Source organism: Phocoena phocoena, chromosome 4 (genome assembly GCF_963924675.1).
Source record: "Phocoena phocoena chromosome 4, mPhoPho1.1, whole genome shotgun sequence".
NCBI classification, from domain to species: domain Eukaryota; kingdom Metazoa; phylum Chordata; class Mammalia; order Artiodactyla; family Phocoenidae; genus Phocoena; species Phocoena phocoena.
The window spans coordinates 133,819,557-133,843,400 of NC_089222.1; the positions used below are offsets into that span (position 1 = coordinate 133,819,557).

A 23,844-nucleotide genomic window follows, 5' to 3' on the forward strand; every position below is an offset into this window, starting at 1 on the left:
CTCTCTGTAAAGGAGGAGGCACCGGTGGCAGCCAAATGGGTCATTAGCCTAACGTAATCACGGTCTAAATGAGCAGAATCAATCCATTCGATGCAGCAGCTGTTAAAGGAAGTGAAGCCGCTGTTAAAAATACAGCCCCCCCCCCCTTGCTGACCACATCTTCATTCACAAAGATTCAGGCCCAGCCATCTCATTTTGTAGCTTATAAACAGGCTTTTGTAGATTAAAACTTAAATTCTAGTAACCTGTACTGGCTTTGCCAGATTGGTCATTTTTGCATTTGGACTTGGTCAAAAGCGATAAGGGCTGCACATGATCTAGTTGGGTAGATTGTAAAAATGGTTAAGAGCTTGTATATTAAGGAAAACAGCAGCTGAATATCTTCTGTTTAGGTAAGGTTCGTTACGCATTTAATACCAGAGGCAAATCAATGTCCAGTTTTTAAGTAATGAAACCAGAAATCTCAACTATTGGAAAAGACACGAGTTATTTACAGTCTTTATTGTGAAAAATATATAATGCAAAAAAAATTGTACCTTTGATGATTAGTTTTCTGGTTTTACCAGCACACAGATAAAGGGAATAAGAACATGTGACGAGGGAAAGGAATATTTTCCTTATAAAGTCTATTTTATAGCTTCCCAACATTCATAGCCCCAGATTTAATTATTTTAGATGCTGTCAATGTTCTACTTCTGGGAAAGAGAGAAAACAAAGGTCCTGTGTTTTATATCACTCTTCTTTAAAGCCTTCTGTTAATTTGTTTGGGCCTCCAAGTTGATATCCCCAAGAGGCAAGAGGAAAATGTCTTTAAATGTAAACTCTTTATAATAAATGTTCATGCCAGTTAGTCACAGATGTTTGCTGTGTGCCAGGCTCCCCTCCCTGTTCTGGGAGCAGACATTTTTTTTACAGCCGACCCTGGCTACCTCCTTCCTGTCCTGCCTGGGCCTGGACACTCTCCCACACCTCCAGTTAGCTCTGGAGATGAGTGGGAGGGAAAGCAGGTCATTGGTTCACAGGACGGAATTAGACCAAAGTGGAATAAAATTGGATTTAATGCAAATTTACTCAAAATTATACCTAGTGTTCTGGAACATTTTTTACCATTGTCTGTATCATCAAAACTTGGAGAGATACGTTTGTTCTCTACATCTGTGTCTCAATTTCTGCCCTGCAAACCAGTTCATCTGTACCATTTTTCTAGGTTACACATATATGCATTAATATACGATATTTGTTTCTCTCTTTCTGAATTACTTCACTCTGTATGACAGTCTCTAGATTCATCCACATCTCTACAAATGACCCAATTTCATTTCCTTTTATGGCTGAGTAATATTCCATTGTATATATGTGCCACATCTTCTTTATCCACCAATGGGGGAAAGCGGTGGGGGGGGGGGTTGGTGGTGGGATGAACTGGGAGATTGGGATTGACATATATACACTAATATGTATAAAATGGATAACTAATAAGAACCTGCTGTATAAAAAAATAAATAAAATTTTAAAAAGAAAGAAACTTGGAGAGATAACACAGGTTCAACAACTGGTACAAGAGAGCATTAAATACATGCATTGCTTATTGAAAATGTTTAAAATATTAGTCAGTCAAGAGCCAGTCCACAGTCTACGTTTGGCAGAGTTCACCCGATTTGGAAGACATGGGTACAAAGGGCAGAGACGGGGTGTCTCCCCCTGCTCATTTTCTTCCTCTCTCCTCCACCCCCAGCCCCACCCCAGTGGCACCCCACACCCAGAGCACCCTCCCTTCCAGGGCCTGCTCCTGGTAGGGGGTGGGGCCATCCGTGTGTAGCTGTGGGTGATTGGCCAGGGGTGGGGTGGGGGGGGGTGGGGGTCACAAAACTCATGATCTGATTGGCTGGGAGGTGAGGCCATGAGGCTGTGGTCTGATTGGCCAATGTCACTGGTCTCATTGGCCAGGAGTGAGGTCAAGCAGCAGTGGTGTCATTGACCTAGGGCAGGGCTGCTGGCACGTGGTAGTTACCAGAGAGTTTCAAACAGTTGTGCTTTCTGTGTTAAGTGCTTGTGTCAGTCTTCACGTAATTGTATCCTTTTTAAACAAACGTTATTATTTTTAGCCATTAATCATACCAACCATACTCCAGCCTGCTTTCTAGAATTTGTGATTTTGTAGCCAACAGGAGTGAGGAAAGCAGATTTTGTGGTTTCTTGGGCACCTTTTCTTTGGACGGCACTTAGCCAAATAGAGGGAGAGCTGACCTAGGTTGCAATGGTCAAGAGACCTAGGTCTGCCCTTGCTTCCCCTACTAACGGGCCTGTGAACCTGGCAAGTCGGTTTCCTCTTCTGCACCATTATGGGGTTATACTGTGTGGTTTTTCCTAGCGTTATGGTTCTGAGGTTCCACCAGAAATGTCTTCAGACTCTTTGGCGGTGGTTACAGAGCTCTCTAGCCAGATGTGCTCGCCTTCTGCTCACAGAGTACTGTATTTGCATCTCTCTTAAGGACTGTAGCACGTTCTCTCTGATGACACACCTCCACTACCAACACACATACTCTCTATGCCCCTCAGCCTGTTTTTGTGTTCTCCATAGCTGCCACTTCTTGCCTATGTGTCCCTGGGCAAATTACTTCCCTGTTGTGAGCCTCAGTTTCTCCATCTGTAAAATGGGGATAATAATGGTACCTACTCATAAGACTGTCATGAAGAATAAATGAATTTATTTTCTCTCTTCCCCACTGGAATGTAAACTCCATGAGGCAGGGACTTGTTGAATAAACGAATGAATGAATGAGTGGTTAAATGAATGCCTGGCATTCATTTCTTTGGCATTTTATCCCAAGGAGTTTATCTTCATAATACTCCTGTGTAGAAGCTTTAACCTGTCCTCTGAGAGCACTTTACTTGGCAGCTGAGCCCCAGATCCCCTATTTGTGAACCTGTGAACTCACGTTGTTCCTTCAAACGCTCTCCGGGCTGGTCCTGAACACCCTCCTTTCCCAATTCAGCTTCCACCCACCCTAAGTGTGGGCTCCACCCCATCTCCAATAAATACATTTTAAGGAAAACATGTCAAATTGTAAAGAAATTTGGGACAATTGGGGAAATTTGAATATATTCTAGATATCAGAGAATATTAAGAGATTACTAAAAGTTTGTTGGGTGTGTTGATGGTATTGTGGTTCTACAGGAGATGTCCTTGGTTTTTAAAGATGCATGTCGAGGTGTTTATGAAAAAAGATGTCATGATGTTTGTGATTTAAAATACTTTAGGAAAGAAAGGAAGGGAGGGAGAGATGGAGGAAGGAAGGAAGGAAGAAAGCCAAAGTGTTAACAACTGGTTCAACCAGCAATTGGGTACACACATAGGCTATTAGACTATTCCCTTTACTTTTCTGTATATGTAACTTTTCATAATAAAAAGTCAAGTGAGGGCTTCCCTGGTGGCGCAGTGGTTGAGAGTCCGCCTGCCGATGCAGGGGACACGGGTTCGTGCCCCGGTCCGGGAAGATCCCATATGCCGCGGAGCGGCTGGGCCCGTGAGCCATGGCCGCTGAGCCTGCGCGTCCAGAGCCTGTGCTCCGCAGCGGGAGAGGCCACAACAGTGAGAGGCCCGTGTACCGCAAAAAAAAAAAAAAAGTCAAGTGAATGAATGAGTGAATGAATGGACTGAGTGTTCATGAGGGGGCCCGTGTGTGTGTTGTGGGCGGGGGCGGTTTCTGTGCTGTCATGTTTGTGAGCATCGCTAAGGAGGCCCTGGAGCCTCTCAGCGACGGTGGAGAGGTGACTGGTTCTCTGTCCCTCCGCCCCGCAGGATTTCCCTGGAAGACCTGAGCCCGAGTGTGGTGCTGCACATGACGGAGAAGCTGGGCTACAAGAACAGCGACGTGATCAACACCGTGCTCTCCAACCGCGCCTGCCACATCCTTGCCATCTACTTCCTCTTAAACAAGAAGCTCGAGCGCTATTTGTCAGGGGTGAGTGGAGCCCCGCCGTGGTTTTCTCTGCTCTCTGTGGAAAAACGAGCTCTGACACTTGAAGTGTTTCCCAGTTACTGACACTTGATCTGAGCTGTTAATTGAAACTAATGTGAGGCTGAGTTTCCTGAAGGTGGGATACAATAGTAGCAAAACCTGCTTCTCAGGGAGCGCTTTTTATCTGAGGTGTTTTAAAAATATTCTCCCACAGAGTTAAGCTCTGGGCAGACTCGTGAGAGATTCAAGCCTCTGTTCCTTTCAGCTTCTTGTTGCCTTTTTGGCTCTGTTTCTCTTTTCTCCTTGGGGTCCCCACTTAGATGCACTGGGGCTTGTGTAATCATAAAAGTTGGGGAGCAGAGCCCCTCAAGCATTCACCTCTAAAGCATGGTAGATGAGAAAGCCACTATTTACATTTACTTCTCTAGAAAACAAAAGTGAAACCTTGGCCCCTTCACTCAGTCTGGGCATCAGATAGTCCAGGTGTCCTGTGTGTTGAAGATGAAGGAGGTAGAGCTGGGAGCCTGTGTTGGACCATGGTACCCTCATGCTTTGGTCACCTTCATCCTTCTGCCTCATGAAGTTCATACATGCCTGGGTGAGGGAATTTACATGCTTCAATATCTAGTTTTGACTAAATCAACTCTTTCCAAGTGGACAATGGTTAAAAAAGAATTCTGCAAAGAAAACTGGATCACAGGCAGTATGGATTCTGCATATCACTCCTTCTGTTTCTTCTACTCAGAATGGTGAGGACTGACCAGATCTAACAGGAAGTCAGCCAGAGAAACCTGGAATTATCAGGAAGCCCATCTGAAATTTGATTTCATACCCATTCCTGAAGGATGACCTTCACCTTGCCTGTATGGCGCCTTGAGATCAGGTCGTATGGGGTCATCACTGTTAGGAAGACATTTAGAATCCAGAGCGTAAAGAGGAACTTCTAGAGTTTTCGGTACTATTTAAAGTCATGTGATAGCCCGATATCACACAACATTCCACTAAACAATAGGCTTATAAACCTTTTATGAGGTTTCCACATTAAAGCTAAAGGTGAAAATTCACCAATAGTTGGGGAAATGCTATTCTCCCTGATGAGGGAGAAAATGACCAAAATGATGCCCAGAAGACAGCATGATCAGAATGTGTCTCTCGTTAGCAAATGGATTTGGGAGACATCTAGAAAACATGGCCGAATAGATGAAGAAGCTTGATGGGAGATTTGTTAAACGATGGAACAAAAGTATAGATGTTTCTAAGCCAAGTCAGCTTAGGGTATTTCCTAGATTTGCCTTCAACAGGAAATTATCCACAGAACACCTTTTTTTTTTTTTGGTGAGCCACCAAAGGAATGATGTACGTGAGAAGAAACGTTATAGTAAAAGGCATTTAAAAATAAGAGCAATGTTTTATGGGGGAAAAAAACGTGCTCCAGAAGCCGTGATGGGACGAAACTTCGGGAGGGAACAGATATGCAGCTGGATTTCAGAGCCAGTGTCACGGTCACGGGAAAGCTACTGCAGGAGAGAAGTGGAGTTCAGAAAGACTGGACCTTTGATACATAGTATGTTATTTATATCATTTTATTATGTGATAGGAGGGATTAAGAAATTCTCTCACACCAGAGGACAGAGGTCCTCTGTTCACCTATGATGATGAGCTTAAAAGACCTGTTAGACTTGAAGCCATTTCTCATTTCTCTTTTATATGTCCTATATTTCTTTCTTATCTTATCCTTTTAAATTCCTATTTTATTGCCTATTTTATAATGTACGTGATATGTTAGTACAGTACATGCTTATAATTTATAAATAAATGCGCACATATTGTAGATGCCTGCTAACAACTTTTTTCTCTCATATGGGCTCAAGGTCACACCATTTAGGAACCACCATGCTAGGGACAAGTAGTTCTCAAGTAAAAGGAACAGAGGAGGGTCACACGCGGATCTTCTTTTTGAAATGATGAATGTTGTTCAAAAATTCGTTTTAAAAAATGTTTCCATGAAACTGACTCTAAAGTTTATGATTTCACATATTGAAAGGATGACATTGCTACTTTCCTGAGTGAGCTAGCAGATTCAAACATTCTTTTGGAAGAACCAGTTTTCTGGATACTGATCAATAAGATAGAGGGGCTTTTGTTTTTAAAACAGTTTCTTTCCTTATTTAAATTATATTTTTTATTTTTGTCTGTGTTGGGTCTTCGTTGCTACGCACGGGCTTTCTCTAGTTGCAGCGAGCGGGGGCTACTCTTCGTTGCGGTGTGAGGGCTTCTCTTATCGCAGAACACGGGCTCTAGGCATGCGGGCTTCAGAAGTTGCGGCACACAGGCTCACTAGTTGTGACTCGTAGGCTCTAGAGCTCAGGCTCAGTGGTTGTGGTGCATGGGCTTAGTTGCTCCGCGGCACGTGGGATCTTCCCAGACCAGGGCTCAAACCCGCGTCCCCTGCATTGGCAGGCGGATTCCTAACCACTGCACCACCAGGGAAGCCCTAGTTTCTTTCTTATGTCTACCTCCACATCTACAGATGCAAACTTTGGTTACTCACACTCTTAATCACATGGCTCATTCCAAGTAAGAGACATTTGTGTGAAGCTCTCAGGGTATGTCTTGCCTTCTCTGGACGTCTTGCCATCTGCTGTGTTTGCCCAGCATCAGGGTTACAAATGGTGCAGTGTTGAAAAGCTCTGTGGTTTTGTTTCCTGAGAAGTTCCCTGGAAACTCAACTAACTCAGTTCTAACTGGAGAAGGTTCTTTCTTATTTTATCGTCTGTTTCACACTTAAACCTTAAATCATAGGACATAGCTGGTATGAGAACCACTGTCTAGGTGGGTGGCTGCTTTTAAGAATGAATTATTCCCCACAGACAGCCATAGCTGGTCCACTCAGTAATTTCCACACGAGGCTATTTAACTGTACCTAGCACTGTGCCAGTTATGAATATCATTAACCAATTACTAACAACCGTGTATAATTTCGAAAGCAAAACTAGTGAACTAAAAAGTAAAATATCGTATTGGGTGACTGGGATTGACATGTATACACTGATGTGTATAAAATTGATGACTAATAACCTGTAAAAAAAAAAAGTAAAATATTGTAACTTAATTATTTGTCATTTCTCCCCTTATCCCTTGATCCTTGTTTCCTCTTTCTAAAACCTAGAAGCGTGGATTTTAATTTGGAGAGCCTGTAAAGGCATTTTGTGAATATTTGTTGGCTGAAAAATTAATCAGTCATTTAATTTCACCTGTCGCCAGAGAGGATTGCACCTAAACAGTGCCCCTGGATCATCTTAGGTGTGGTTATCTGTCTTCTTTTTTTTTTTTTTTTTTTTTTTTTTTTTTTTTTTGCTGTATGTGGGCCTCTCACTGTTGTGGCCTCTCGCGTTGTGGAGCACAGGCTCCGGACGCACAGGCCCAGCGGCCATGGCTCACGGGCCCAGCCGCTCCGCGGCATGTGGGATCTTCCCGGACCGGGGCACGAACCCGTGTCCCCTGCATCGGCAGACGGACTCTCAACCACTGCGCCACCAGGGAAGCCCATATCTGTCTTCTTTAAGCTATATTATGAATTGCTGTGACATTTATTGGGGCAGGGGGCAGGAGCTAGGGCTTTTTTTTTTTTAATTGAAGTATAGTTGATGTACAGTGTTGTGTTAGTTTCAGGTATACAGCAAAGTGATTCAGTTATACATATATATATTCTTTTTCAGATTATTTTCCATTATAGGTTATTACAAGATATTAAATCTAGCTCCCTGTGCTGTACAGTAGGTCCTTGTTATTTATCCATTTTTCATGTCTTAGAATGGTCTTCATCGCACAGATGAAAGGACTGAGGCCCAGCAAGGAGCAGTGATGTGCCCAGGGTCACCTGGCCCTTTCCTGGCAGAGCCAGGAACAGAGATAGGTCACCTGATTCTGGGTGCCGAGCTCTCCCCACACTTCGTCCTTGGATGAGGCTTTGCACTGCAATTAAGTGCCTTGCCAACCCCTTTCTGCCTTTTCTCAGCCAAGCGCTGGTTTAAAAATTAATGAATGCTTAATGGACATTTCTATTTCCTGTGAGTTAAGCCAGGCTTTTTTTCTCTTCTCCTCTGGTAGAAATCCGACATCCAGGACAGCGTCTGTTACAAGACCCAGCTCTACCAGATAGAAAAGTGCAGGCCCACCAAGGAGCCCTATGAGGTGAGTGGCCCCCAGAGCAAACCCCAGGATCTCTTAGGAAGAGTGGATTTCCATTCTGGGGGGAAGAGGGGAAAGGAAACCAATTATTGTAGGACACAGAAGTAGCCAAAGACAAATACTTACTTAACTGAGCCTTTGAGACATGGTTTACAGCGGGGCCACCATCGTTCAGTCTCTAGACTATGGTTCTCAGCTGTGGCCACATAGTGGAATCCCTGAGGAGCATTTTAACATCTGGATGCCCAGGCCGTACCTCAGACTGATTCCATCGATCCATTCTCGATCTCCAACGAGATCGGGGGTCAGTATTTTTTAAAGCTCCCTGGATGGTTCCCAGTGGAATCAAGGTTGGAATCCGCTGTCAGATCTCCAAGAGGTTAAAAACGAGGTGCTGAAAAATATAAGTGTGTGTAACACTTGGCATCAGGGGAACAAAGTACAGCGAGGAACAGGAAAATGTAGCTGGAACAATCCTTTCCAGTCAGCTGTCCCTGCTGACTTGATGCTACCTAGAGCGTACCTGAGAGAAAATACCAAGATTCTTTGATTTCAGAGTAAAAACTGGTATCATATCGTCCCAAATTTGGACCCCAAATACATGCTTGTTATGAGACTGTGCCTGGGAACTCGAGAACCAAGGCCTGGAGCACAGGGTAAGGGTCCCCCCACCAGGACTCCACATTTGCTGTTTTGTGCAGTGGGGCCCGCCTGTCTTCTCAGTGCTTTCCCGTGGAATATGGAACGAGCCGGGCTGCGCTCCACGGCGGCAGCAGAAAGCAAGTGGGACACGGCCCAGGCCAGCCCAGTGACGCTGGTGACGGGGCTGCTGAACTGCCGGCACCACGTGTAAATGTGGCCACCCCTGAGCATCGAGGCGGGCGTAGGCTGGGGTAGCTGCAGGAGGAGGGCGAGGCTGGTCAATCTACACAGCCTGGGGGATGGCACCATTTAAGGAGGCAGAGAAAAGGAGACGCTGATGACAGAGAAGCTAGCGGAGATAACGGGGCAGCCGGAGACCCAGGAGGGAGGGATGCCAGGGAGGACATGGGAAAGGTCAAGTATAAAGCAGCCAGTGGTGACAGCTGAGCGGTTTCTCGTCCTGGAGGAGGTAGAGAAGGCAGAAAGGAGATTGCGTGGATTGGGGGGAGTGAGGACCGTGAACAGAGATCTCTCCGTCGATGCCGCTGGCAGTGAAGAGGGGCTGGGGAGCAGGCGGGCTGGGAGGCAGAGGAAGGAACTCCACTGATGGGGCGGGGAAGGGCATGCATTCAGAGCAGCCAGGGTGGGCCCTGGCCTTGACCCCAGGCTGTAGGCCTCCTTCCTCTGAGACTGGCTGTGAGGCACCAGCATGATGAGGACGGAGATAAGCTTTTGGAGGGACAGCAGGGGGGTGCGGACTGGGGCTGGGCGGGGAGCATGGCTTCTAGGGCTGGGAGAGGGAGAGCAGAGATGGTGTAGGGCCAGACTCCCCTGAGCTCCACACCCCTCCGGCCAGTTGCTTACTGAAACTTCTATGGCGTGAATGAAGGCGTCTCAAATCCAGCACGCCTGGAACCAACCCCCCCTCTCCTCCCCCATCTCCCCCCACCCCGGCCCCTATTTTCTGTCCGCAAATGGCAGCCCCACCCTCAGTACAGGGCAGAAACCTGGAAGACCTTTGTATTCCTTTCCCTCACCCCGAGAGCCAGTCTGTCGCCAAGTTCTGCCGGTCTGACTCCTGAAACTCTCCAACCCCTCCACTCTCCATCCGCCCCATCCTCGCCACCATCACCTCTTGCGTGGACCTCAGCTGCAGCCTCCTTCCTAACTGGTCCTGCTCCTTCCCTGTGACTACCTGGCGCTCCGTCCACACACCGGCCAGAGCGAGCGATTCACACTCAAATCAGACCATGTCACTTCCCCGCTGGAAACCTTCAAAGGCTTCCTTAACCTGGAAGGCAAACTCTGTGACGTGGCCACCATGCCCCGGATTGAACTGGCTTTGCCAGCGACTCCAGCCTTGCCTCCCAGGCCCTGCACACAGCCCTGCTTCTTGCTTCGTGCTCAGTCCCATGGGCCTTGAGACTCTGTGCTGTCTTGGCTGCCAGGGCTGGGCACACACTGTTCTCTCTTCCAGAATGTTCTCCCCACCCCTCTCTGCTGAGTTAATGTGTATCTTCAGCTCCCACGGCAGGGTCATCTTCGTGGACCCCTGCCGTTCTCTGACCTCTGCCATTGGGTTGCATCCCTCCAGCACACACGGTCACACACATTCTGCTTCCTGGGGCTTGTCACATTGCAGGGTTCCGTTTGTTCAGGGATTATTTGATTATCATGTCTTCCCCACTCTGGACTGTGAGTTCCTTAAGAGCAGGGACGGTGTCACTTTTGCTCCTCACGGTGTCCCTAGAGCCTACACAATGCCTGGCACCCAGTAGAGGCTCAATAAATATTTGCTAGATGGACAGATGAAATAATCAAGTGGACCTTGGCTCTAGTCCCAGAAAATAGAATTGGGCCGGCATCTGGGGAAGGTCGAACATTCCAGGTGGGACACCTAGCTTGATTAAAGCAGGGGGCCACCTGCACCATAGCGCGCAAGTCGAATTATCATCACCTGATGGCCATGCCCTGTGGCAGGGAGGGACCTCTTACAGTCATTTGCAGGGAGGGTGGGCACCTCGGCTGGGGTCCAGGGGATACTGAATTCACTGTTAAGCTCCCCTGCCTCTTGGTTTGACTGTTTAGGGCCTCAGGTAATAACACAAACTTAGACGTACCGCATGCCCCTATGTGTGTGCCCTAGGCAGCCTCTAAGCCACGTGGCTGACGCCCATGTCCTTGGTTGCCCTAGTACCCTGCCCTGCTTGTGTGTTAAGTGTCAGAACCGCGATGGGAAAGGGGCCTCTTTTTTTCATCCAGATTATTATTCTCAGCTGATTATTTCATTTGGCCCGGAAAACACATAGTAAGCGTTTTAAAACATTTGTCGAAGTATTTAATGGTTAGGGTTTCAATAGGAACGCTAATGGAAGACAGCATTTCAATTTTCTGTGATCCACTTGTTTTCTCCAAACTGCAGCGATCCTTGTGCTAATTAAATTACAGGCTCTGACTAGATGATGCAACTCCTCTCTCTGTTGGAACCTAGAAAGTGGAATGGGGCCAGTTAGAAAAAGTGGTGAGAAAGTCTGAAAGAAGCCAGATTTTCCAGGTAAAGCCCACTCAGAGCCTCTGTGGGGTTCTTCCCAGTTACCGTCAGCTGGTCCAGGAGGAGAAGCGGCCAAGTGGCAGAGGCGGGAGGTGTTGTGAGCAGGAACCGTGGAATGAAGTTCAAGGTTGTACACAAGCCGGCTGGAGAGCGGCTCCGGGGCCATGTCCGGGCACTGAGGGCACGTGATGGTCTCTTTCTTCTTCTCGATCCTGGTTCTTTCTCTCCAAGGAGACGGAGGAGCTGAATTAAGTGGAAAGAGCTTCCCTCTGGGGACTACAGTGCCGTCATTTTATGACTTTACCACTTTCTCCCCCTCTTCTTCCTGTAACAGGCAGAGATTATGTCTGGAAAAGTGGGACACTTCTCTCACCTTAGGCATGTGCCCCAGAGATTCCTTTTCCTAAGACAGAGGCCCTGGGGGGCCATGGGGGTCGTGGCAGAGCAGTCATCATTTCTAAACTGGCTTATTAAAGCTGTAGAGAGCCAGGAGCCAAGTTTGTTTAGTCTTGAAGAATAATGCTAATTTGTAGCGAAATGTAAGTTAGAACTGGAGGGCTTCTCTGTAGTGTCAAAGTAACATTGCAGTTTTGGAAGAAAAGTTGTGCAGGGCTGCGGAGGGACTGTATTAGTTTGCTAGGGCTGCCATAACCAAGTCCCACAAACTGAGTGGCTTAAACAACAGAAGTGTATTGTCTCCCAGTTCTGGAGGCCAGAAATCCAAGGTCGAGGTGTCTGCAGGATTGGTTCCCTCTGAGGGCTGTGAGGGAGAATCTTTCATGCCTCCTAGCTTCTGGTGGCTGCTGGCAATCTTTGGCATTCTTTGGCTTGTAAAAGCATCACCCCGATCTCTGCCTTCATATTCACATGGCGTTGTGTGTGTGTGTGTGGTGTGTGTGACCAATTTCCCCCTTCCTATTAGAATACCAGTCACATTGCTCTAGAACGCACCCTGATGACCTCATCTTAACTTGCTTACCTCTGTCAAGGTAACACCAACACTCCTTCTTCTCAAAGGCAAAGGAGAGCAAAATTTCATACTCCCCCCTCCCCAAAGCTTCAAAGAGGATATGATGGGCCTGGCCTGACCCTGTCTTCAAGTAAGGCCACATTCTGAGGTCTGGGGGTTAGGACTCCAACATATGAATTTGGGGGGAATAAAATTAAACCCATAACGGGGACTGTAAGTTTAAAAGTAAAATACTACAATGATTTTTCTTTGTGTCATTTTAAAATCTGTACAAATTTTTTTTTTTTTCTTTTTGCGGTACGCGGGCCTCTCACTGCTGTGGCCTCTCCCGTTGCGGAGCACAGGCTCCGGACGCGCAGGCTCAGCGGCCATGGCTCACGGGCCCAGCCGCTCCGCGGCATGTGGGATCCTCCCGGACCGGGGCACGAACCCGTGTACCCTGCATCGGCAGGCGGACTCTCAACCACTGCGCCACCAGGGAAGCCTGTGTACAAATTTTTAAAATCAAGTATGGAATCAGGTCAAGCTGAATTGTTAGAAATCAGAACAGTGGTTACCTTTGGGGACAGGGAGAGGATGCTGGGAACGAGGGACTTCCAGGTGCCAGCCGCGTTCTCTGTCTTGATCAGGGTGCCATTGCGATGTGTTTTTGCCGTCTGAGGAAACATATTGAACTCCTAACTCATCATCAGAGCACCCTTGTGTTATGTGTCCTAGACTTTAATAAAAATGTTGCCTAGAAAATCTATCCAGGGCAGGCGTTAGGACATCTATCTGCTGCCTGCTTCCACGACAGTTTGGCTTCTTGTCTATAAACTTTGAAATGGAGAATCCCCAACCGGAGCTGCAAGTGGGCGGGGGTGGAGATTAGGAAATAAACAGCAAGTGAAGCTCCTTGAATTGTTGAAAAATGCTGCTTTTTACAGGCCTCCCTGGGCACCTGGACAAGAGACCTCGAGTTTCACGCTGTGCAGGTAAGAACTTGGGGGGTTATGTTGGATTCCTCAGAGTTCTCCAGAGAAACAGAGCCAATAGTGTGTGTGTGTGTGTGTGTGTGTGTGTGTGTGTGTGTGTGTGATGCTTGGACACCCAGGGAAGGGTTGATGTTTCAGCTTCATCCCCATGTCTCCTGGAGGCAGAATCCCGTCTTCCTCAGGACACCTCACTCTTTTTCTCTTAAGGCCTTTAACTGATTACACGAGGCCCACCCAGACTGTAGAGGCTAATCTGCTTTACTCAAAGCCTACCAATTTAAATGTCAGTCACGTCTACCATATACCTTCACCGCAGCATCTAGACTGGCGTTTGACTAGACACGGGGTACCCTGGCCTAGCCAACTTGACACCTGACAGTAACCATCACATATGACCCTGAAGGTTGGCAGATCTCTGCTCAGGGCTCTGGGCCTTGCACGCCTCCATCCTGTCCTGAATTCCACCATGCAGAATCCTGTTGTAAGTGGATTTGTCAGAATCCCTCAGATCAGATCAGTGCTGTCTATGCGTAGTTGACCATGTTTTTTATTGTCTTGCTAAAACTACACGCTTGGCTATGCGTTCGTGTTTCTACCTGTAAAGAAGTGGGGTTTGGCGCAGTGGTTGAGAATCTGACTGCCAATGCAGGGGACACGGGTTCGAGCCCTGGTCTGGGAGGATCCCACATGCCGCGGAGCAACTAGGCCCGTGAGCCACAATTACTGAGCCTGCGCGTCTGGAGCCTGTGCTCCGCAACAAGAGAGGCCGTGATAGCGAGAGGCCCGCGCACCGCGATGAAGAGTGGCCCCCGCTTGCCGCAACTAGAGAAAGCCCTCGCACAGAAACGAAGACCCAACACAGCCAAAAATAAATAAATAAATAGATTAATTAATTAATGAGGACATACTTATTCAACATCATCCTCTATTAAAAAAAAAAAAAAGAAGTGGGGTTTACAACAGTCCAGGGCTTCCAGGCTCAGTGGCCTAATTTATGAACCACGCCCTCTTTTTTCTCAACTCAGTTGGTTGTTTCCTATGGCAAAATCAGGCCTCTGTGGCTTTCCCTTATGGGATGGGCAGCAAGGAACCAAAACCAACCAGCAGACAACACCTGGGCCCCTGGGCCATCCCAGGTGTCCACGATCCGCACCTGGTTCTGATGTTCCAAACAGCCAGGTGAGGTTATCTCATCATCAAGGGGACACCAGGCTCCAAGAAAGCCCATGCTGAGCGGACTTGAAGGCTCCTCAAAGAGGACAGCTGTAGCTCGCCTCCAGTCCCCTGGCCCCTCCGCTGTGCCATCACTGACACTCTGTGGTCAGTTCTGCACTGCATGAGGGGCAGGTGGCCCCGCTGGGCAGCACTTCCTCCTGCAGCCTCGGGGGTGCGGGGCTGAGGGGGTGGGCCCAGGAGGCGTGGCCGCATCTGTCCTTGTTGAATGAATGCCTTTGCCTTTCAGACAGTGAAGCAGGCGAGATGTGGGGTTCATTTTTATAACCGAAGAGCTTGGGAAGGACCCACCCTTTTGGTTATAGATGGGGAGGCCCGTCCCTCAAGGGGAAGTGACTTGCTGAAGGTCACCTGGCCATACCTTCAGGAGCAAAACGGGAAAGGCAGGGGGAGGGCTGCGGCTCTTTGGAGCCAGGAGCCTGGAGTCGCAGGGAAGAGTCTAAGGGGACCTGCTCCCTGGAGCTCAGATCTCAGAAGTTGAGGACTGGCTCCCCCCTACCCCCTGGCCCGGCTGCCGAGCCTGTAGACACCTCCCTCCCGTAGCCCAATGGATCCTCACTCACTGGTTTCTCCCTCTCCTCCATCAAACAATCCATGACATCCAAAGAGTCTTGGGTAGATAATCCTTTAAGGGGTCACATTTTCAAAGTGTCCAGCTTTGTAAATGTCCACGCACATGTGTGGTGGTTGGAACGTAGTTGAAAGAAAACAAGAAGCTGTTTTGTGTGGGGCTTGCTTGTGGCCTCCTCTTGGATCTGCCTTGGGGGTGCGGACCGAGCGTGAGGGGGCAGAGAAGACCCCTGAAGCTTCAGCTCCATGGCCTGACCTTAGGCGCACGCGGGGGAGGGGCGCACCGCCCTCCCGTGAGAAGCAGAGGGAAACCAAAGCGACCTGAAGGCAGCCAGCGTTGCTGGGTGGGGTGCGCGGGAATGGGTGCAGGCATGTCAAAGGGGGAGCGTAATTAGTCCTCCTGAAGATCTGTTTCTGTTACATAAGGCAATTTAGCGTCCTGCTCCCTGGGAAATCTCTTTTGGAGAAAATAGGCCATGCAAATGAAAAGGTAGAATTGGATGATCAGTTGCATTTGTAACCTGTGTTTGGAAGGCATGAGGATGGCTGCTTGTAAACAAACTCGTTTTCTGGGGGCTGGTGACCCTTCCACCGGGACTGACTGACCCAGCGGGTTGTCCCGCATAGGGAGCGGTCCGATGATGAGCTCTTGGTATCTCCCAAGAAACCAGTCACTGTGAAGTCACCCAGTCTTTTTGGCTGGAGAAAGGGGCTCTGGGGGTTATGGAGGAAGCACCATGGTTCAGGATCCTGGGATTAAGTTCCACAGGGGGGCCTGAGCAGGGTTTCCCACAATCTTTAGTCCTAAATCCATGTCCCCTTTCTTCTGCCCCCATCGCAGTCTTTCTGCTCATTGCCAAATACCCCTTAGTCGGTTGTTGGAGAGATTTCTAGAGCCAACCTTGGTCTCTTCCTACAGAAAACTCTCATACCTTGTATACCTCTTGGTTCATGAACTCTATCTGGGTGGTGATACTGGCGCCCCGAAAGTTTGCATCTGCAACCTTTAGCTTTGAGAACCACGGAGAGTTAGAAAAGGGCTGAGCCGGACCCAGGAAGCCGTCGGCAGGAAGCCGTCTGAGTGTAGGGATCGCAGGGCAGCCCAGAGGAAGGCGTGCCCATCATTCTTAAAAAAATCCTTAAAAAGGGGCCGGGGGTGGGGGGAGGGGGGAACTCCAGTTTTGTTTTTTCTTCCAAATACTCTTGTTTTACAATGTATCACGAAAGCGTGTTTGATTTCTTTTTTCCTGTTTAAGGTGTTATCAGGTAGAACTTATGAGTTTTCTCATAAAAACAGAGATAGAACAGAGCAGAAGGATGGAATTCTGCCAGACTTTTCGGGACAGGCCCTTTGATGCTTGGGGGAGGCTGGGGAGCGTGAAAGCTCACTCTCCTTTGCTGTAGAGACGGGGGCCTGTTGGTGTTTGATAGAAATGGGGAGAGGGGGGCAGTGGAGAATTGTGTTTGGCCTTGGCCTGGAGCAGATGCCCCCTTCCCCCTCCGTAGTGTCCTGCCCGCGGCCTCCTCTGTAGCATTCCGGATGCCGACCCGGAGCCCTGGGACTGCAGTGTGGTCCCTGATCCCGCAGTCGCTGTGCCCAGCCTTTCTCTATGCCGCTGGAAACGCCTGGCCCTGCCCCAGGCTTCCGGAGGGCAATGTGGAATCAAGGGTTGAGAACACCGACTTTCAGGGAGGACTGTGAAAAACTGAGTTGCCGTCCGGCTCCTGGATGAATTCTTTTTCTTTTTTTTTTATATTGAAGTATAGTTGATTTACAGTGCTGTGCCAGTCTCTACTGTACAGCAAAGTGACTCAGTTATACACATGTAGACATTCTTTTTTTATATTCTTTTCCATTATGGTTTATCACAGGATATTGAATATAGTTCCCTGTGCTATACAGTAGGACCTTGTTTTTTACCCGTTCTAAATGTAATAGTTTGCACCTGCCAACCCCAAATCCCAGGCCATCCCCCTCCCTCCCCCCCCCACCCCCGCCTTGGCAACCACCAGTCTGATCTCTACGTCCGTGAGTCTGTTTCTGTTTCGTAGGGAGGTTCATTTGTGCCATATTTTAGATTCTACATGTAAGTGATATCACATGGTATGTGTCTTTCTCTTTCTGACTCACTTCACTTAGTATGATAATCTCTAGGTGCATCCACGTTGCTGCAAATGGCATGATTCGTTCTTTCTTATGGCTGAGTAATATTCCGTTGCATATATGTACCCCATCTTCTTTATCCATTCCTCTGTCGGACATTTAGGTTGTTTCCATGTCTTGGCTATTGTGAATAGTGCTGCTATGAACATAGGGGTGCATGTCTCTTTTTGAATTATAGTTTTGTCTGGGTGTATTCTGGGTGAATTCTTAACCACCGCAGGCTCCTCTGCAAGAGGGGATAACAGTATTTGCCTCATCATGGGTCGTGCTCTTAGAATAGTGTCTTGCATTCCAGGCATCCTGAATAAAGGTGGCAGTGGCTGTCCAGAAGCTGGGGAGGGTGTTTGCAGAAATTTCACCTCTGCTTTCATCTCACTTCACTCCTCCCCAGGTGACAAGCCACCTCAGCCAAGGCGTAAGCCCCGGGGAGCTATTGTCCTTATGGTGACACTCAAGGCGGTGCTGGGCATCCCCACTTTCCATCTCTTCCCAGTCGTTCTTTCCCACTCAAAACCTGGACATAATGAACCCCAGTTCGTAAAGGCTCTGAAAATCCTCATTAGAAAGGGTTACCTGAGTGGAAGGGGATGTTTCCTTGAGAAGCTTTTCAACAACATCAATGAAAAATAGATGAGCTCTCTTGAATTGCAAATGCTCTTAAGGTTTTAAGGCAAGAAATGTGAAAATCGGTCTCTTTTTCCCCCTCCCTTGTGGCGAGGTCCGGTTTCAGTTGCTTCTGTTTAACAGTAAACATCAAACATAATCTTTAGGGCCAGAAAAAAGCTTCCTCTTAGCAGCATCACCCTTCCCAGAAGCTTGAACCCAATTAATTTTAATTCAGTTTCGTTTCCACTGGCTTTTTTGTTTTTGCTTTTTAATATTTCAATAACTATTTATTAAGCTTTCTCTCTATGCCTGGCTTCATGCCCGAGGCTGTGGGGTGGGAGATATATAAAACAGTCAAATTCACTCCTAGCAGAGGGATTATAATTGAGTTAAATAAAGGCAAGACTGACAGCACAAGTGACTGAATCATGCCAATTTAAGTACACAAGTAAGAGCCCGCATGCCCAGAGGGGGTAAAGCGGTCAGAAGCTCACCTAGACTGGCTCAGGGCTCCGTGGGCTGGTCGTCCACCTCCTCGGCTTGACTGAACACACAAGCACTGAGGAAGCAGTTATGTTGCCTTTGCAGAATTGCCTTTGCGAAACCACTACAGTGGGCAGAATCGTAGGGCTCTGCTATAAATAAGGCAGCAGGTTTCCGGGAGTCCTCATCCGCTTTGCCAGTTTGTTCAGCTTGTTCTAGAATAATGGACTGCCCAGGGATGACCTTGCCCTTGTTGGAACACATCAAAACTGCATAAGGCAGGGAGCTGGGGACCACCGAAGGCTGCTGTGGCCCAGGCGGAGGGAGGGAGGTTCCCTGGAGCATCCGCTGGCCCTCAGCGCTTCCATTGTTCAACACGTAGCTGAGAGCCTAGCGTTTTGGAAAACTGGCGTTTCTTAACTCTACTTTGATAACTCTTCAGAGAGGGACTCCATCGTGTATTCTTGTGTGCGTCTGAGTACCTATGTTTGCTTCTGATTGGAAGGATAAAAAGCCCAAAGAACAAGAGAAAAGAGGGGATTTTCTTCATCGGCCATTTTCCAAGAAGTTGGATAAGAGCCTGCCATCGCACAAACAGCCCTCAGCCTCGCTCATCACGCAGATTCAGAGTACCAGGGCCCTGCTGAAGGACCGGAAGGCCGCCAAGCCTGGCTTCCCCGACAAAGGTGGGTCGGCTCGGGGGGCTCTCCAGGCCATTTGTGTTCAGCTGCGTGGCCGCTGTGTACCCCGTGCTGGTGGCTGTGTAGGCCCCTGGGACAGACACACCTCTCGTGCCCATGGGAAAGCAGGATTAATGCATGCAAGGCAACCTGAGACTAAGCAAGTCCAGACTGCCTGGTGTTGTCCACCGGTGTGGGCAGGATTTGAGAACGCAGAGATGGGGGGCACGGGATTGTGGGAGCAGAGATCAGGGTGTAAGGTATTACAGGAGTAGAGATCAGGATGAAGGAGCAGAGATCGGAGGAATGGTTTTGCAGGAGCAGATAGGGTGCGTGGCACTGCGGGAGCAGAGCTTGGGGTACATGGTATCATGGAACCAGGAATGGGTGTTCAGTACTGGAGGGGCAGAGATCTCGGTGCGGGAGCCATGATGGGGGCGTGCTCTTGTGGGAGCCTTCACCAGAAAAGTGCACCCTGAGAGGCAGTGATGTGGGCTTTGGGGTGGAGGTAGGGTGCTCAAACCCAGCTCTATAGCTGGTTGCGGCCCAAGTTCCTTCCCCTCTGCGGATCTTATTTGGTTCCCTCACTTGAGAGGAAATCTACCCGTCAGAGCTATCGGGTGGCTCGAATGAGATACGTGTGTGGGCTCCTCCGCCTCATTCATCATCCAGCACGTGAGATAACTGATCGATACGGGTCTCCTTCCTCTGGGGCAAGCATCCAGCGATGCAGAAGGGAGGCTTAACACACTCTGAGAGCTGGGAGGCGGGCACAGGGAGCCGGGGTGCACCCTGAGGCCAACTGTGGGGTAGGGGAGAGGTTCTCCTTACAGAGGGCGGACGGGAGAGACTGTGGAGTCCAGTCTTCGATCTCTTTGTTTTAAATGTGAAGAGACTGAGATTCCAGGAGGGCCCTGGCTGTCTGAGATCAACCAGTGGTTCCCTGGGCAAGCAGGAAATTATCAGAGAGATTCAAACAGCACCAAGCAGCGCGGTCCATTTGGCTCTGAGACCGGTTCTCACCCAGAGAAGAACAATTCCATTTAGTTCAGTTTCATTCTGCAGGTTTCAGGAAGGCAGGGACCCCACTGGAGGGACTGTGCTTGTCCCTCCTTGGGGGATCCTCCTTGCTGGCTTGGGAACAGGCAGCAAATCCTGTTAGGACCCTTGGCAGTGGCGTCCTATGGATTCCCCAAGGAAAGTCTAGGTCAGGGCTGCATATTTGGGGGTAACTTTGCAGCCCCAGAGGTGGAGTGCGTTCCTTGATACTTTTCTGGGCTAACTGTCCTCTGTTTCTTCGCATTTTCCTGGGATTTGGGAGCCTGTTGCTGAGAAGCAACCCGGAACCTATATAATTGCTAGCACTGACCACTCACTGTGTGGTAGGCACTGTTTCAACTCTTACCTCAACCCAGTGAAATCATTCTCGCCCCCATTTCTAGAGATGAGGAAATAGCCCAGAGAGTTGTCCAAAGTCAGAGAGCTGGTGAGTGACGGCACCCAGATTTCCAACCATGCAGCCTGGCTCTAGAACTTTCTCTCCTGACCAGTGTAGCCTACTGCCTCCCGGGCAGGATGGGATGAAGACGAACCGGCAGTCATGCTCGAGGGTTGGGGCTGGTGACTGTGCCCTTCTTGCGGGGACAGTACAATGTCTGGCTCTATGCCCCGGTGCTGACTCTGAGCTGGGGATCAGTAGGGCCAGTGTGAGGGGTGTTCTCCCAGGATTTGCACCTCTGGGGAAGTGAAGGAAGCAGGACGGCACGGAGGGAGAAGCCGGGCTACAAGTTGGGAGCACGCAGCCATCTCGGAGGGACAGGGACCTCACATGCCAGCTGGAACACTGGAGACGTTAGCCATCGATGAAATTTTCCTTCTCTCTGCTGGTGAATCTCGGGCATCTGTGCTGGCCCGAGGAGGAGGTTTATTTCAGGAACTGTGCATTTATTTGTGTAGGGTGAAGAGGATTCCCAGTGCCCTGGGCTGTCCCCAAAATCACTGCCGGGGGCGGCAGCTGGCTCCTGCCTCTGAGCCCCGACGGGGCCTATAAAATATGATGGTAGGAAAAGGCAGCTAAGACAGGGCCTGTTCCACAGGAACTTGGCTTTACTTCCCTCACCTCCAAACCCGTGGAGGTTTTCCCTTTCTTTTCTGGCAGAGTCTGCAAACCTGGATTCTAGTCTGTGCCAACTTGAAATGGAAACCGTGGGGGTCAGCTGGTTGCCTTAAATATACAGAGGAAGAGTGTTTCACCCCTGTTCAGAATTAGATGAGGCTCTGGTGAGACCAAAAAACACGAGGGAGCCTTAAAAAGGAAGGAGATTCTGACCCGTGCTATGCTGACACGGCGGAACCTTGAGGACATCGTGCTCAGTGAAACAAGCCGCTCACAAAAGGACAAATACTGTGGACTCCACTTATACAAGGGACGTAGAGTAGTCAGATTCATAGACCGGTTGCCCCTGGCAACCACTGTTAGATTTGCAAGGTGAAGAGTTCTGTTTCAGAGCAGTGTGGATGTACTGAACACTACTGAACTGTGCACTTAAGACTGGTTAAGTAACAAATAAACACTTTAAAATTCATGTTATGTAATTTTTACCATAATTTTTTTAAAAAAAGTCACGAGGGAAACCCTCCTTCCAGCTTCGATTATCTGAGGACCAAATCTGCAAGTCCTCAGAGAGCTGGTATCCGTGTGCTTCCCCAGTTTCGTGGTCGTTCTGTTGAGCCGTGGACCTTTTTATTCAAAGGCTCTTCGGCAGGGTCCGGAATTTTAAGCAACCGAAAGGAGAACAGATGTTAAGCTGGCGCCAGGAGGCAAATCAGAATCCAGGAGGCCTCCCATCACCAGCCTTCTGTCTCCTCCATTCTAGGAAGACCGTCTGATTCCCCATGGGGAGGATGGGATGCTGCGGCCATTCACTGCGTGCTTCCATCTGACCTCCCTGGATAACACGCTGTCTTAGTGAAGCTGGGGGTCGGAGCAGGCGGGAGCGGGCCGTCAGCACTGTTTGTGTGGCGTCTTCATGTTTCCTTTGCTTTCTTGGTGTGTAGATTCCTTCGGCTGCCGCAATATTTTTCGCAAAACCTCGGACTCCAATTGTGTGGCTTCCTCCTCCATGGAGTTCATCCCTGTGCCGCCCCCCAGGACACCCAGGATTGTCAAGAAACCAGAGGCCCCTCAGCAGGGGCCTGGGAGCGCTGGCCTCCCTGCCAAGGAAGACCCCCCGATGCTGGATATGGTGCGCTCCTTTGAGTCTGTGGATCGTGACGACCAGACGGAACTGCTGTCCCCGTCCCATCACTATAGGATTCTGAACTCCCCTGGAGGCCTGGCTCGAGGGAATCCCGGTGAGCGGACGCTCTCTCCCGTCCTGCTGCCTGGAAGCCCGTCACCTCTCCAAACTCCTTTGCACCCCACCCTGGTCTCCTTTGCCCACGAAGATAAGAACAGCCCCCCCAAAGAGGAGGGCATGTGTCCCCCAGCCCCGGGGTCCGGCAATGGCACCACACAGCCCCTGGGGAGCCCGAACTGTGTGAAAAGCCGAGGCAGGTTCCCCATGATGGGCATCGGACAGATGTTGAGGAAGCGACATCAGAGCCTGCAGCCCTCCGCAGACAGGCCCCTGGAGGCCAGCATGCCCCCGCTGCAGCCCCTGGCCCCCGTGAGCCTCTCCTTCGACGTGGCTGACGGTGTCAAAGGCCATTGTTAACCTGGGCCAGCAGTGGGGTTCTTGGCATTTCTAAGGAAAGCAATGGAGCAGCTCCATACATCTGTCAGGGCATGAAGACTCAAAGGCCTCTCACAGAGCATCCTTCACGGTCTCACCTCCTCCTGACATGCGATGTCCCCACAGCTGAAACCCACAGACCCAAGAGCCCGTACAGCCCAGTCCCGAGTAGGGCCCCCTGGAGATGCTGGGATCCCCCAGGAGGGTTGCCTGCCCGTGCATCCAGCTCCAATTATGCACGGCCTCCTTCCTCCCACCCACTCACGAACCCTCCACCCACCTCCCTCAACTGCACTGGGGGTGAGAAGCCAGCATCGGGCTCTGGGCCACTCAGATGACAGACCCTTCCGAGCTGTTTCTCCACTTCGTGCTCTGTGTGCGCCTGTCAACGGACTGTTCTCTTTTCAGCAATCAGATGGCGGCGTCACAAACTGGTTCACCCAGGCACGGTTTCCCCTCTTTTCACAGAGGTGGATCCCTGCAGGGGTGGCAAGAGTTGGCGACCTGGAGCACCCAGTCCCATGAACCCCTGGGGAGGACAGGCAGGAACCTCCGAAACCAGCACCGTCCCCTGTGAGCAAAAAGGGGCATCTGGTCAAAGACCAATCCGAACAGTGGGGACGCCAATGAAAGGAAAGGGCCGATGGGGACACTCATTTGCCAGGCGGGGTCATGACAGATTTCTTTTCTCTTTTGGTTGAAACTTGCTAATGGTTGAATTGTCTTCTCCAAAGCTGATTTTTCTTTATGTGATGTCATTAGACCGAAACAACATAATTTTTAAAAACCTGGACGGAGAGATGAGAATTGATTTCACCAAACTCCTGTTCTCACAGGAGGATAAGCGTGGAGGGCATCAAAGCTCACCCAGGTGATGTTTTGAGTGGCTGGTGGCCTACGCTGGCCTGCAGGAGGGGCGAGATCGCAGCCGGCCATGTGTTCTTCCCATCAGATCGACAGAGCCCTGATCCTGCTGGAAAGCGTAACACATAGTTACGGGTGGTTATTTGGAAAGAGAGAAGAGAATTATGGTTGGATATGGATGTGCTCAGAAGGCACCATTAGCTCTGTGCGATGCGGTTTT

General features: G+C 49.4%; 1 protein-coding gene across 1 annotated transcript in view; it reads left to right on the plus strand.

The window, feature by feature from the left end:
* HUNK (hormonally up-regulated Neu-associated kinase) overlaps nucleotides 1-22,742 on the plus strand; it is a 105,805-nt gene extending 83,063 nt beyond the window's left edge. Inside the window, exons 7-11 of the mRNA XM_065876874.1 lie at nucleotides 3,803-3,965; nucleotides 8,073-8,156; nucleotides 13,243-13,290; nucleotides 18,852-19,032; nucleotides 22,084-22,742. Of these exons, the coding sequence (XP_065732946.1) occupies nucleotides 3,803-3,965; nucleotides 8,073-8,156; nucleotides 13,243-13,290; nucleotides 18,852-19,032; nucleotides 22,084-22,742 (1,135 nt within the window). The remainder of the gene's footprint in view (nucleotides 1-3,802; nucleotides 3,966-8,072; nucleotides 8,157-13,242; nucleotides 13,291-18,851; nucleotides 19,033-22,083) is intronic.
* The last annotated feature ends 1,102 nt before the right edge of the window (nucleotides 22,743-23,844 follow it).